The sequence below is a fragment of the Oncorhynchus masou genome, chromosome 25 (assembly GCF_036934945.1).
Source record: "Oncorhynchus masou masou isolate Uvic2021 chromosome 25, UVic_Omas_1.1, whole genome shotgun sequence".
Taxonomy (NCBI): domain Eukaryota; kingdom Metazoa; phylum Chordata; class Actinopteri; order Salmoniformes; family Salmonidae; genus Oncorhynchus; species Oncorhynchus masou.
In genome coordinates this window covers 34132550-34147931 of record NC_088236.1, presented here as the reverse complement: position 1 = coordinate 34147931, position 15382 = coordinate 34132550, and the positions used below count along the sequence as shown (strand labels likewise).

The following is a 15382-nucleotide window of genomic DNA, read 5'->3' as shown; positions in this document are numbered from 1 at the left end:
CATTCCTTCATACATCTTTCCAGATCCTTGATATCCTTCATCTGCGCTTATGGACTGCCCTTTCCAAGGTTTTCAAAGTCCGGAGACTGAAAAGGACATTGCAAAACATTTTGCTTTGACCATCTCAGTCTCTGGACTTAAATCCCATTGAAAACCTGTGGTTTCATTTGAAGAGGGTAGTCCGTAAGTGCAGACGAAAGATATGTATGATTCTGTATGAAGGAATGGTCTAAGATCCCTCCCAATTAGCCTGGGCAGGCTCGAGTGGGCTTCATGGATCTCAACTATCGTTTGGGCTTGGTGTGGCCAGCCAATAATACACTTGTTAGCCCCGGCAACCAGTTCGTACTTAAAATAAGCTCCGTTCAGGCTGCAAAGGCTTTGATATCCTCCTTAACTTTATTTAATTTAAAACATTTAAATTTAAATTTCACCTTTATTTAACCAGGTAGGCTAGTTGAGAACGAGTTCTCATTTGCAACTGCGACCTGGCCAAGATAATGCATAGCAGTGTGAACAGACAACAACACAGAGTTACACATGGAGTAAACAATAAACAATAAACAAGTCAACTGGAGTGATAAAAGATCAGATGAACATGTGCAGGTAGAGATACTGGTGTGCAAAAGAGCAGAAAAGTAAATAAAATAAAAACAGTATGGGGATGAGGTAGGTAAATTGGGTGGGCTATATACCGATGGACTATGTACAGCTGCAGCGAGAAGACAGAAGACAGAAAAAAAGACAAGACAAGGCGAGAAGACCAATTTCCACCACCATGCTTGAGTGGCTAAATGCTAATCCTTGATGTATTTAGCGTTTAGCCACTAGCATGGTGGTAGAAAATGGTGTTTCATAAAAAAGGTACGGATATTTTCCACTTTCTCACCATTAAATAAGGTTAAGGAGGAACTCGAAGCCTTAACGAACAATAAAGCTCAGTATTTGTATAATTTTATACTGTTTTTTTTCTTCTCATCTTTATCAAGCGTGCCAATGATTTTATACCTGATTTGAATATGCATGTATTATTTTCACCTGTGAAATGTGCTATTGTAAATTATGTTTGCCTTGAACGAGGCCTCCAACAACAATTGTATCTATGAGATCTATTGTTGGTAACGGGACCTAATTCACTGTGCACTCATGACATTGATGCCTCTGTGTCATAATGATGTACAAGGAGATAGCCAGTCTCTGACCGATGCTTCACTATTGTTGTTTTTTGTGTTTGTTTTCTTTCTCGTAATATAGGATCTCTGCAATTAATACATCATATAATCTCTATACCGTAACTAAATAAGAAATGTTATGAGCAGTTGTTATTACAATACTCTATCTGCTCTTAGCCCTTTGTGCTACTGCAATCAAGAGGCCCTGCTGATCTCTTAAAACACTATTGTTTGTTGTCATGGGAGATTTAGCATTTCTGTGTAGTAATACTTTTTTCAAAACCATATCTTCCCCCCAAAAAATCTTATTTTGTGATACATCTTTTGGCCATTTTGTTCATAAATGTATTTAATGGCTTCATGTAAATTAATGTTTGTGAACAGGAAAAATCTTGATTGTCTTTCAATAAATCTTGTCGTATCATACAATAAACAGTATCTGAAAATATAATACAGATAAAAGGCACTGAAATATGAAGGCACTGGTACTGTGATTTTTTTTCAGGACTTTGACTTCCTTCATCTCAATCACGGATTAGATGGTGACCTCAGGCTGAGAGCCAAACATGAGGATAATAGATGTTTGGCAAGAGGGCCATTAGGTCTGTACTGATCTAGCACTCAGCACTATGAGCTGCTGAAAATTGTTAAATATTGGTTGGAGCTACAGTTATATTGCCAATAAAAGAAGGATTATATATATTTACAGTATCAGTCGAAAGTTTGGACACACCTACTCATTCAAGGGTTTTTCTTATATTTGTACTATTTTCTACATAGTAGAATAATAGTGAAGACATCACAACTATGAAATAATACATATGGAATCATGTAGTAACCAAAAACGTGTTAAACAAATCAAAATATATTTTATATTTGAGATTCTTCAAAGTAGCAACCCTTTGCCTTGGATGACAGCTTTGCAGCCTCTTGGCATTCTCTCAACTAGCATCATGAGGTAGTCACCTGTGTTATGTCATAGCTTTGATGTCTCACTATTATTCTACAATGTAGAAAATAGTAATAATAAAGAAAAACCCTTGAATGAGTAGGTGTGTCCAAACTTTTGACTGGTACTGTACACATCTACCTAAATGACCTCGTACCCCTGCACATCAACCCGGTACTTGTACCTCATGTATATAGCCAAGTTATCATTACTCACTCTGTATTGATTATTGCTTCTATTATTTCTCTATTTTCCTTCTCGCCGCATTGTTGGGAAATGCATTTCAGTGTTAATCCACACCTATTGTTTACGAAGCATGTGACTAATAACATTTCATTTGACCGTTTAATTAATCAAATATGTATTTGTACTAGCGATGGGAATTGAGAACTTCAGGTCATGTTGTTTCCACTCACAATTTCTCCCCTGCTCCCCCTGCCCACAACACGTTTATATCTTAACCATGAGTGGTTACATTAGGTTGATATATTATTAAACCTATTTCCAGACTGATGATGTGTTCCCTTTAGGACACAGAGATCCTGAACACGGCGGTGCTGACTGGGAAGAAGGTGGTGTTGCCTGTCAGGACTGTGGCTGTGGAGGAGGACGGGTCAGTCACTGACGTCTCAGACTTCACCAACTGCAGCTCCACTGATGAGGACATCCTGAAGGTACTGCTGGCCGCCTGCCGGTTGATGCCACATTGTCCCCTGGAATGTATCCTTGGGTAAAGGGTGTATGTGTGCTAAAACCATGGCTTAGTGATGGAGGTACTTAGAACTTTAACACAGAAATAAGGGGAGTGTGTTTCTCTAAGGTGTTCATATGAAGCTGTCAGACTCAGTTGCTAAACACAGAGCAACACCGAGATTATGGGGCTATTCTAACATTCACCTTCACTTCTTTTACCGAAAGCTTCCTTACTTTACACAGGTGTCACTGCCAGGATACTTTGCAGATCTGTGGTGTGAATAAACATGTCCAACAACCAAGGAGAGGATTTCTAGTCATGTGGTTACCAGCCTGTTTTGACTGTGGTTAGAGTGCCGGTAGAGTGTGTCCTGTCTAGCTGCCCCAAGACTATGAGACAGGAGGAGGGCCATTTAGTGTGGGTGTAAGAGGGGGGAGTGACTGCTAAAGGCAAAGAAGTTGTACCAAAGTCACCTCTGCACATGCTCTCTTCCACATCACAAAACAAACAGTGAGTGACGCTCCAGTGACGTCCTCCATCATGCCCATCAGCTGCTGAACTGAAATGAACACAACAGGACATGACAGGGAAACAAAGGAAGAACAAACACTTCACAGTGCATGTTGTTGTTGCTGCACAATATCCCTTTATTACAGCCATTAATCTACATTCAGTCAATGTAAGTGTAATTATGCAACTTGCTCTGTGTACTAACATAAGTTTAACATAAACAACGGCTTATCCACCCATTTGTCTGTTGTTTTGTATTTGAAGAAATCCATTAGTACATGACCACAGGAAATAAGTGATGTCTGTTTTGTAAAGTAATGGAATAGATATGAGATCATTGGGATTATGATAGTGACAACAAAATGTAAATCACTATTCATGCATTTAAAAGATGAATGACCCTTTATAGTTGGCCCCAGCTTAGACTTAAAGCTTATAGTGTTTGTTTGCTGATCAGATGTATAAGTAAGCTTTAGTAGCAAAAATTCTCCCTAAGCTTCTTAGTTTAGCAGCTCCACTCAGATATCTTTGCTCTTATGACGCATGTGAAAAGAGTATGAAATCTGCCGATGATAAATGGCAAGGCTTTATTCCATTTTATTTTCTCTGGTCTGAAATGCTAAAACAAAGTCAAATCTGCCATGATGAAAAGGCTTTTCAGAGGTATAGAAACATTTGCTTTGTCAGTTGTGAGTAATGGACACTTGGGTACTTGTGTGAAATGCCTTGAGATTAAGAAGAATCTGGCACGTCACATATTAAAAAACAGTTATCTTTAAAATGGGTATTAATAAAAGTATATTCTCTGTCAATTTGTAGCTTCTTGTGTAATGAATACAGTATACTCACTGCAACCTTAGATTTTTGGGGGTGGAGATCATTTATCCATGCAGTTGTTATTCACTCTGTCAGCACAGTTACTGATACATGTTTGTGAGTCAAGAGAAAGATGCAAATGAAGTGAATCTTGTTGACCTGAAAGAGAGATTTTCTCACTCTGCCTTGATACTGCACAGTGATGAAAGACAAATGGCATAGATCAAATGAAACGTACATTTCAGACATGGTTTCATGGTAGAACACTGAGTGATATTATGTGCTCCATGCTGAGATTATGTCTTTGGAGACTTGCAAGAGACTTGGATCCGCACTTCAAAACACCTTTTGAAGTAAATATCTTTGGAAAATGATTTGGTTATGTTGCCATGTAAACATGGAAGAGCTTGAGGCTGTCAGTGAGATTGAACTAATATGGAGTAGCTTGGAGATGGAAGGAAGAGAGCTCTTACCTAAGAAAGTAACTGGGCTCTTATATTAGGGATGATTGTCTGACCTTGTCTACTGTCTCTGGATGAAAACTCTTCATGACCTCATTGGAAAAAGATCAGTGCATACTGGCACGGGCAATTAAGTGATAATGCCTGGAAAGACAGTGTCTGGAGGATATATCAGCACGGGTGTTGTTAGGCCCAAAACGAAGTTACCAACATATTCAAATAATGATTGACATATTTTCATACAAAATGTTATTTTGATGAATTTATTTCATCCTTCCACAAGATATAATCCCGACACAAATCTAAGCTGGCTGGTCGTTTGTTCTATCGGTTCGGTTGCCAGAAACGCGACCAGTCGTTCAGTCTTTTTGTTCTGTATCTATGGACGCAAACCAGTCGTTCAGTCTTTTTGTTCTGTATCTATGGACGCAAACCAGTCGTTCACTCTTTTTGTTCTGTATCTATGGACGCAAACCAGTCGTTCAGTCTTTTTGTTCTGTATCTATGGACGCAAACCAGTCGTTCAGTCTTTTTGTTCTGTATCTATGGACGCAAACCAGTCGTTCAGTCTTTTTGTTCTGTATCTATGTACGCAAACCAGTCGTTCAGTCTTTTTGTTCTGTATCTATGTACGCAAACCAGTCGTTCAGCCTTTTTGTTCTGTATCTATGAACGTGAACCAGTCATTCGTTCTAAATGTTCGATTGCCATACTGGCTGGCAACGTTCCTATCCCTTGCTTGCTAGCTAGCCAACAATGGCTAACTTACAGTCAAGTCAAACAGTGCAGCCAGAATAACAACAGTAGCTGCCTTTGCATTTGTTTAAGCTGTTTTCTAGAGACATTTATTTGGATACATCCATAACAATGAGCTAATGAGGCGCGATTTGGCCTGGCATAGAAAATGTGCTCTCTCGTCAGGACACTGTTGTTTAGAAGAGCTAGCCAACAACACACAATCACTTCAAACTGAAGATGGAAAGACTGCAAACTATCTGCACTTTGTTTTGTTTGACCCTTTTTCAATATACATTTCTTTGTATATATCCTTAAAAATTATGGTAATTGATTCATGATTTCGACTGGCCGAGAAACGCTGTCTGTCTCGTCCCGAAACGTTCATTACTATGGGACAGCTGGATATCGAATTTGAATATTGGAACAATGTTGCTAATGTCAGAGAGACAGACAGCAAGGTTTATGCAAATCTCCACTGTTGAAAACTAAATGCTAGTCTTAAATAAGTGTGAGATTATGTTTCGATGCTTTTTATAGTGGAGATCAAGTTGATAAATTGCTTGGCTGGGCTGATGAGACAGTGGATTGCTCCGTCAAATGGAACAGAGTAAATAGACATTTTAACATCATAGATTTAGCCTGTGGTAACTTGTGTAATAGACACCTGCTGGATTATGGTTTTAACCAATCAGCATTCAGGAATAGAACCACCCGTTGTACAATTGTTCATACATTTGCTTGGATGAGAAACTGCAGCAACACACTTTTACTCCCCTTCCAACTCAATTTCCCATGTGGGACATTCGATAGTCTTTTAACCAAAACAGAGTTTTAGTTAGTGTGCAAGGTAATTGTTGTCAGCTACTTGCTGACTATGATATCACAGGATCCCCCACAACAAACAGGACATTACTCTGACGATGCATCTTCTAACTGCTGAGTGCGTGGCGGTAGAGTAGGAAGCTCTTCTATTTGCATTCCTCCCTTGAGTCTGTCAAAGTCAAGGCAATTTTTCTTTACCCCCCTGAGCACTTACGGGAGGGAGCCAATGATAACGGAATTTCAATGCTCCATAAATGATCAAATTCCTTCAAGCAAGGAACTTTGATAGAACCGGGCTGAACCTGCAGTATGTTTTCTATGGTTTAAAAAAATGCATGAAATTTCTCAATGGGCTGACAGAAACTGCTAACCAAGGTATACATAATAAATTCAAATGTAATGATTGTGTTCTTGGATAAGGTTGTGAAGGATTTCTGTCCAATATAGCACAGTGTGTTATTGGATTAACATAAATTTCAATGTTATATCTTATTATGGCCTTCGCCTTGTGTTCAGTGTAGCAGTTTCTTACAGCTGTTTGACTATATTACCATAGTGTGCATGCACTGCTAAGATACGGCAGAACCATTTGTTGAGTTCATTAAAGCTCTGGGAACCATTTGTCCTCGGTTAAGGATAACTTAATGTCTGGTTTCATTACCTCTCCTTTTCATTGGTGTAACTTTGCATCATATAAGATATCTCTATAATTTAAGACCAATTGAGTTCCACTTTCACACCACTGATTTACAAATAAATGCTATATTTAATGTTTAATAGAACAAATCTGTACATACAGTAGTTTAATTTAGAAGCTGGTCACATGCTTAATCTGAATATATAGTATAACATATTCACCCATAAATAGCATAAATGACAGGGAATGTATGTTTTGGTAAGGCCTGTTCTGATGTTTAACTATTGCTGTTATTTGTGCTCATCCCATGTCCAGGTGTCAGACAGGTGTGACTATGTGTTTGTGAATGGGAAGGAGATGAAGGGCAAGGTGAGGATGATGGTGAACTTCACCTACAGCTACCTGAGTGCCCAGCTGGAGATGAATGTGTGGGTCCCACGGCTGCCCCTCCAGATCGAGGTGTCTGACACAGAGCTCAGCCAAATCAAGGGATGGAGGGTGCCCATCATGACCAGCAAGAGGTACAGTAGAGCCCACCCACCAGCCACCCCCATTCCTGGCACACAGTGAAGTCTAGTGGCTTAAAAGGAAGCCATTTACATTTTACATTTAAGTCATTTAGCAGACGCTCTTATCCAGAGCGACTTACAAATTGGTGAATTCACCTTCTGACATCCAGTGGAACAGCCACTTTACAATAGTGCATCTAAATCATTAAGGGGGGGGGTGAGAAGGATTACTTATCCTATCCTAGGTATTCCTTGAAGAGGTGGGGTTTCAGGTGTCTCCGGAAGGTGGTGATTGACTCCGCTGTCCTGGCGTCGTGAGGGAGTTTGTTCCACCATTGGGGGGCCAGAGCAGCGAACAGTTTTGACTGGGCTGAGCGGGAACTGTACTTCCTCAATGGTAGGGAGGCGAGCAGGCCAGAGGTGGATCATAGTGCCCTTGCTTGGGTGTAGGGCCTGATCAGAGCCTGGAGGTACTGCGGTGCCGTTCCCTCACAGCTCCGTAAGGCAAGCACCATGGTCTTGTAGCGGATGCGAGCTTCAACTGGAAGCCAGTGGAGAGAGCGGAGGAGCGGGGTGACGTGAGAGAACTTGGGAAGGTTGAACACCAGACGGGCTGATTCTGGATGAGTTGTAGGGGTTTAATGGCACAGGCAGGGAGCCCAGCCAGCAGCGAGTTGCAGTAATCCAGACGGAGATGACAAGTGCCTGGATTAGGACCTAAATGCGGATGTTGTAGAGCATGAACCTACAGGAACGGGCCACCGCCATGATGTTGGTTGAGAACGACAGGGTGTTGTCCAGGATCACGCCAAGGTTCTTAGCGCTCTGGGAGGAGGACACAATGGAGTTGTCAACCGTGATGGCGAGATCATGGAACGGGCAGTCCTTCCCGGGAGGAAGAGCAGCTCCGTCTTGCCGAGGTTCAGCTTGAGGTGGTGATCCGTCATCCACACTGATATGTCTGCCAGACATGCAGAGATGATTCGCCACCTGGTCATCAGAAGGGGAAAGGAGAAGATTAGTTGTGTGTCGTCTGCATAGCAATGATAGGAGAGACCATGTGAGGTTATGACAGAGCCAAGTGACTTGGTGTATAGCGAGAATAGGAGAGGGCCTAGAACAGAGCCCTGGGGGACACCAGTGGTAGGAGACAGATTCTCGCCACGCCACCTGGTAGGAGCGACCTGTCAGGTAGGACGCAATCCAAGCGTGGGCCGCGCCGGAGATGCCCAACTCGGAGAGGGTGGAGAGCAGGATCTGATGGTTCACAGTATCGAAGGCAGCCGATAGGTCTAGAAGGATGAGAGCAGAGGAGAGAGAGTTAGCTTTAGCAGTGCGGAGCGCCTCCGTGATGCAGAGAAGAGCAGTCTCAGTTGAATGGCTAGTCTTGAAACCTGACTGATTTGGATCAAGAAGGTCATTCTGAGAGAGATAGCGGGAGAGTTACGTTCAAGAGTTTTGGAGAGAAAAGAAAGAAGGGATACTGGTCTGTAGTTGTTGACATCGGAGGGATCGAGTGTAGGTTTCTTCAGAATGTCCGGAAGGGACGTAGCCAGCGGTCAGGGATGAGTGTGTAAGGGAGAAGGTACGGGCAGGTTGTTGGGCGGCCGGCCGTCACAAGAAGCGAGATTTCATCTGGGAGAGAGGGGAGAAAGAGGTCAGAGCACAGGGTAGGGCAGTGTGAGCAGAACCAGCGGTGTCGTTTGACTTAGCAAACGAGGATCGGATGTCGTCGACCTTCTTTTCAAAATGGTTGACGAAGTCATCTGCAGAGAGGGAGGAGGGGGGAGGGGGAGGAGGATTCAGGAGGGAGGAGAAGGTGGCAAAGAGCTTCCTAGGGTTAGAGGCAGATGCTTGGAATTTAGAGTGGTAGAAAGTGGCTTTAGCAGCAGAGACAGAGGAGGAAAATGTAGAGAGGAGGGAGTGAAAGGATGCCAGGTCCGCAGGGAGGCGAGTTTTCCTCCATTTCCCTCGGCTGCCCGGAGCTCTGTTCTGTGAGCTCGCAATGAGTCATCGAGCCACGGAGCGGGAGGGAGGACCGAGCCGGCCTGGAGGATAGGGGACATAGAGAGTCAAAGGATGCAGAAAGGGAAGAGAGGAGGGTTGAGGAGGCAGAGTCAGGAGAAAGGTTGGAGAAGGTATGAGCAGAGGGAAGAGATGAAAGGATCGGGGAGAGAGAGCGAAGGTTGGGACGGCGCGATACCATCCGAGTAGGGGCAGTGTGGGAAGTGTTGGATGAGAGCGAGAGGGAAAAGGATACAAGGTAGTGGTCGGAGACTTGGAGGGGAGTTGCAGTATTGCCTGCCTTGTGAGTAGGGGGGAAGGTGAGAGGGTGAGGTCAAAAGAGGAGAGGAGTGGAAAGAAGGAGGCAGAGAGGAATGAGTCAAAGGTAGACGTGGGGAGGTTAAAGTCGCCCAGGACTGTGAGAGGTGAGCCGTCCTCAGGAAAGGAGCTTATCAAGGCATCAAGCTCATTGATGAACTCTCCGAGGGAACCTGGAGGGCGATAAATGATAAGAATGTTAAGCTTGAAAGGGCTGGTAACTGTGACAGCATGGAATTCAAAGGAGGCGATAGATAGATGGGTAAGGGGAGAGAGAGAGAATGACCACTTGGGAGAGATGAGGAGCCACCATGACCAGAAGCTCTCGGGGTGTTGGGCGGACGAAGAGAGAGCAGTAGGAGTAGCAGTGTTATCTGTGGTGATCCATGTTTCCGGTGCCAGGAACGAGGGACTGGAGGGGCATAGGCTGAGATGAACTCTGCCTTGTTGGCCGCTCAGTTCCAGAGGCTGACCAGATTAGGCATGCGCCACGCTTGTTGGCGAAGAGAGAGCAGTAGGAGTAGCAGTTATCGTGATCCATGTTTCCGTTGCCAGGAAGTCGAGGGACTGGAGGGAGGCATAGGCTGAGATGAACTCTGCCTTGTTGGCCGCAGATCGGCAGTTCCAGAGGCTACCGGAGACCAGAACTCCACGTGGGTCGTGCGCGCTGGGACCACCAGATTAGGGTGACAAGTGGCCACGCGGTGTGGAGCGTTTGTATGGTCTGTGCAGAGAGGAGAGAACAGGGATAGATAGACACATAGTTAACAGGGTACAGAAGAGGCTACGCTAATGCAAAGGAGATTGGAATGACAAGTGGACTACACGTCTCGAATGTTCAGAAAGTTAAGCTTACGTAGCAAGAATCTTATTGACTAAAATGATTGAAATGAAACAGTACTTGGAGTAGGCTAGCTGGTAGTGGCTTTTGACACTACACTAATAAGTGTAATAGTTACTACAGTGCTGCTATTCGGAAGCCCTAACTCTAAAATTAGTGTATGTTTTTAACACAAATAATATTTCTCAACGAGATCAGGCTTGTGTTTTAATACCATTACATAATGTATTAAAATAACTCAATGTGATCCAATCTACAGAGTGAGAGAATTAAAATGGGAAACAGTGATTAGGGACAGGGCACAGGATATGTGTGTGTGCATGCTTGCGTGTGTGTGTGTTTTGTGACAGGTGTGATGTGTGCTGTAGCCTAATTCAGAGTGTTTCTATTAATTCCCTAGGCTCAGCTGGAACAGTGATGAGGAGGAGGATAAGAAGGGTAAAGGCTGCATGTTGCAGTTCCAGCATGCCCTTGTGCGTGTGATCACACACTTCATAGCCGAGCAGTCGGACCCCCGGGAGCCCCAGGTCTACTTTCTGGGCTCAGACTGGCAGGTGGACGTCACCAGGCTTGTGCGCCATTTCCTCAAGGTGGAGGACCCCCGCATCGCCAGACTGCAGGCAGGCAGGGTGCTGTCAGGACAAGACATGGGGACCACCTCCATCCAGGTAACCATCAGGCCTGGTGGGAAGCCTGACTGACTGTATGTTTAAATGGGCCTTTAACTATAGAGGCAACATTGGATATTATCATGACGTGATATTTACATTGTGATATTTAATTCACTCTGTTTTTTGTGCCTGCGAAGGTGTTCTCCCCCCTCTCAGACTCCATCTTGGCAGAGAAGACCGTGACGGTAGTGAATGACAAAGTCACCATCACAGAGCTGGGGGTGCAACTGGTCACCGGCCTGGCTCTGTCCCTGCAGCTCAGCCCAGGAAGCAACAGGGCCATCCTCGCCACGGCAACCATACAGGAAGTGCTGCAGAGCCCCAAACAGGTGCTGTTTATGATCTTCTTGAATGACAATCAGATCAGACACAGGTATACTTTAGATTGAGTTTAATGATATTAAATATTGTTTGTTATTTTGTCTCCTCAGAAGGCTGTGGTTAGTTCCTGGGTCCAGTTCAGCGATGGCTCCCTGACCCCTCTGGACATTTATGACCCGGCCTACTACCGCGTGACACTGACCTCTCTGGACCAGGGCGTGGTGTCAGTGCAGGGCTCCCCGCCTGCAGTTGTGGCAGAGGGCGAGGGACAGGGTGTGCTGGTCAGGGTGGAGATGGCCATCTGTGAGGCTTGCCAGAAGTCCAAACGGAAGAGCTCGCTGGCCGTGGGCAGCGGCAGCCTCAAGGTCAAGTTCCAGGTCAACAGCCGGCGCTTTTCCAGCAATAGTAGCAGCAACAGTAGCAGTAGTAGTGGAGGTGGGGTTGGCAGTGGCAGTAGTAAGGACAGCAGCAGTGACTATGGGAATGATGGGGAGGAGGTGGACAGTGAGAGGAAGCAACAGCAGCCACAGCAGCCCCTGCCCAGCAGCTCAGCCTCAGAGCGGGAGGAGAGCGCCATGCGCAAGGTCACCACAACCGCCAAATCCAGTGAGCCAGACGCCGCTCCGGGGAGCATGTCCAGCAGTGGCAGCAGCCACGGCGGAATGGGGAGGGCGAGTGAATCAGGAAGTTTCTTAAATGCTGCAACCATCAACAGTCCTGCCAGCCCCATCAATGACAGTGATGTTAGCAGCCCTAGTGACTATGGCACAGCTGAGGGGACAGACAATGGGCTAATTGGAGGTATAGGTAGTGTTGCAGTCAGTAGCACTGTGAAGACACTTGGTAACCTGATCAACTACAATAACTTCCCCTCTCAGGTAGAGGTGCCTGACCAGGAGCGAGTTGAGGTGGACATGGGCAATGAGGACATGCTGTCTAACCGGCCTCTCTCAGACTTGGAAATCGGCATGTACGCTCTGCTGGGGGTCTTCTGCCTGGCCATCCTGGTCTTCTTGGTGAACTGCATCTCTTACGTAGTAAAGTTCAGGCACAAACATCCCTCCTCTCATGGCCAGGAGCCCACAGGGCACAGGCACGACTGGGTGTGGCTGGGCACTGATGCAGAGCTGGTGATGAATGTGCCTGGCACTCCCCTCCAGCAAGACGACCACAGCACCACAACAGTCATAGACATTGGGCCTGATAAGACTGCCTCTCTGCCCAGGCAGCCCAGCTGCCTAGCCTCCTCTAGACCCTCGTCTCCTTTGGTCTGTGGGGGCTCCCTCGGGGCCAAGCCCATGAACCGCACTGAGTCCGTCCACTCCCCCACAAGCAAGAGGAAGAGGGTCCAGTTCACCACCTTTGCCTCTCTGGACCGTGAGCACTCCCCACACCTCCCCAGAGAGAACGGCCATGGCATCCACTGGGTGGGGAAGGAGGAGAACTATGTTGAACCCCAAGTGCCCATCACAGAACCTGTGGACCATTTATAATACATAAAGGGACCGTTTCACCCCAACTGTGGGTGTGTATGTGGCTTTGATTGCCTCAATGCCTTTATTTATGGATAAAAGCAGACACAACATAAGGAGCATCACCGCAAGTGGTTATACTTATTCATTATTTATGGTTAGTTTTAAATATCTGTCAAGGCGTCTTACATGTAAATATCTTAAATGCTTTGTGAGAGAGACACTTTTTGTATTAGATATTAGAGGAAACACTGTGAATACGTGTGAGGATGCTTCTCATCAACCGACTAATGGCACTTTGTGTGGTGGACAGGATAAAACGTTTGACTCAGGCCAGTTGAAATATCATTTTTCTAAACAAAAAAACAGAGGGTCTTGTTGCATGTGAAAAATGTAATTATCTTACCTTTTACACTCACATAATGGTACGCCCTAAAGCAGGGATCTTCAACTAGATTCAGCCACCGGCCAATTCTTTTCTTGGTAGAATGCAAATTGACTTCAAGAAGCCGAAACAGATATATTTGACTATAGCATAATCATTTCAAACCTTGCTTACATTTGTACACAATCACATTAACTACATGACCACTCGTCGAACATCTCATTCTAAAATCATGGGAATCAATATGGAGTTGGTCCCCTTTTGCTGCTATAACAACCTCCACTCTTCTGGGAAGGCTTTCCACTTGATGTTGGAACATTGCTGTGGGGTCTTGCTTCCATTCAGCCACAACAACATTAGTGAGGTCAGGCACTGATGTTGGGCAATTACGCATGGCTCGCAGTCGGCGTTCCAATTCATTATCATGCTGAAACAGGAAAGGGCCTTCCCCAAACGGTTGCCACAAAGTTGGAAGAAGCACAGAATTGTCTATAATGTCATTGTATGCTGTAGTGTTAAGATTTACCTTCATTGGAACTAAGGGGCCTAGCCCGAATCATGAAAAACAGCCCCAGACCACCTCTATCAAACTTTATAGTTGGCACTATGCATTGGGACCGGTAGCGTTCTCCTGGCATCCGCCAAACCCAGATTCGTCCATCAGACTGCCAGATGGTGAAGCTTGATTCATCACTCCAGAGAAAGTGTTTTCACTACTCCAGAGTCCAATGGCGGCGGGCTTTACACCACTCCAGCTTGGCATTGTACATGGTGATCTTAGGCTTGTGTGCAGCTGCTCGGTCATGGAAACCCATTTCATGAAGATCCCAACAAACAGTTTGTGTGCTGACGTTGCTTCCGGAGGCAGTTTGGAACTTGGTAGTGAGTGTTTCAACTGAGGACAGACCATTTTTATTCGCTTCAGCAATCGGCGGGCCCATTCTGTTAGCTTGTGTGGCCTACCACTTCGCAGCTGAGTTATTCCTGCTCCTAGACGTTTCCACTTCACAATAACTGCACTTACCGTTGACCACGGCAACTCTAGCAGGGCAGAAAAAAGATGAACTGACTTGTTGGAAAGGTGGCATCCTATGACGGTGCCACTTTGAAATTCACTGAGCTCTTCAGTAAGGCCATTCTACTGCCATTGTTAATTGCATGGCTGTGTGCTCGATTTTATGCACTTGTCAGCAATGGGTGTGGCTGAAATAGCCAAATCCACTAATTTTAAGGGGTGTCCACATACCTTTGTGTATATATATATAGTGTCAATCTATAATGCGTGGGAGTACTTTGGAAGTAAAAATCACCTGCTGGCCGCCAGTAAACAAACATAACATCGCTGTCTGATGAAAACCTCATAACTCAATTTGACATGTATTGAAAGCAGTACTCCCTTCAATGTATTCTGAAAATACTCTAGGAACAATAAAATGTATTCAAAACAGCCTCTATCATTTCATAACTGTACGTTTGTTAATGGGACAATATTACTTTTTTCAATATCCTGAAACATTTCTGTTGGATATGAGAGATTCATCCGACAGCGAAGCAACCCAACAAGGAATTTTTGTATATGCACTGTTTGTCTTTATATTGTGTACATTTGTTTGATTTGATTTTTGATAATGTCGGATATGATTTTTCATTAAACATACAGTACCAGGACTCATTCAAGGGTTTTTCTTATTTATTTTTTTAGTATTTTCTACATTGTAGAATAATAGTGAAGACATCAAAACTATGAAATAACACATGGAGTCATGCAGTAACCGAAAAGGGTTAAACAAATAAATATATTTTAGATTTGAGATTCTTCAAAGAAGCCACACTTCACCTTGATGACAGCTTTGCACACTCTGCATTCTCTCAACCAGCTTCATAAGGAATGCTTTTCCAACAGTTGAAGGAGTCTCCACATATACTGAGAACTTGCTGGCTACTTTCCCTTCACCCATCAGTCCAACTCATCCCAAACCATCTCAATTGGGTTGAGGTCGGGTGATTGTGGAGGCCAGGTCATCTGATGCAGCACTCCACTCTCCTTCTTGGTAAAATAGCA

The 15382-nt window shown here is 44.6% G+C and overlaps 1 protein-coding gene across 1 annotated transcript in view; it reads left to right on the top strand.

Moving 5' to 3' along the window:
• Positions 1-14992, top strand: part of LOC135514172 (transmembrane protein 132D-like) — a 65693-nt gene extending 50701 nt beyond the window's left edge. The window contains exons 4-8 of the mRNA XM_064937426.1: positions 2652-2795; positions 7115-7320; positions 10872-11139; positions 11280-11471; positions 11574-14992. Of these exons, the coding sequence (XP_064793498.1) occupies positions 2652-2795; positions 7115-7320; positions 10872-11139; positions 11280-11471; positions 11574-12956 (2193 nt within the window). The 3' untranslated portion in view covers positions 12957-14992. The remainder of the gene's footprint in view (positions 1-2651; positions 2796-7114; positions 7321-10871; positions 11140-11279; positions 11472-11573) is intronic.
• The last annotated feature ends 390 nt before the right edge of the window (positions 14993-15382 follow it).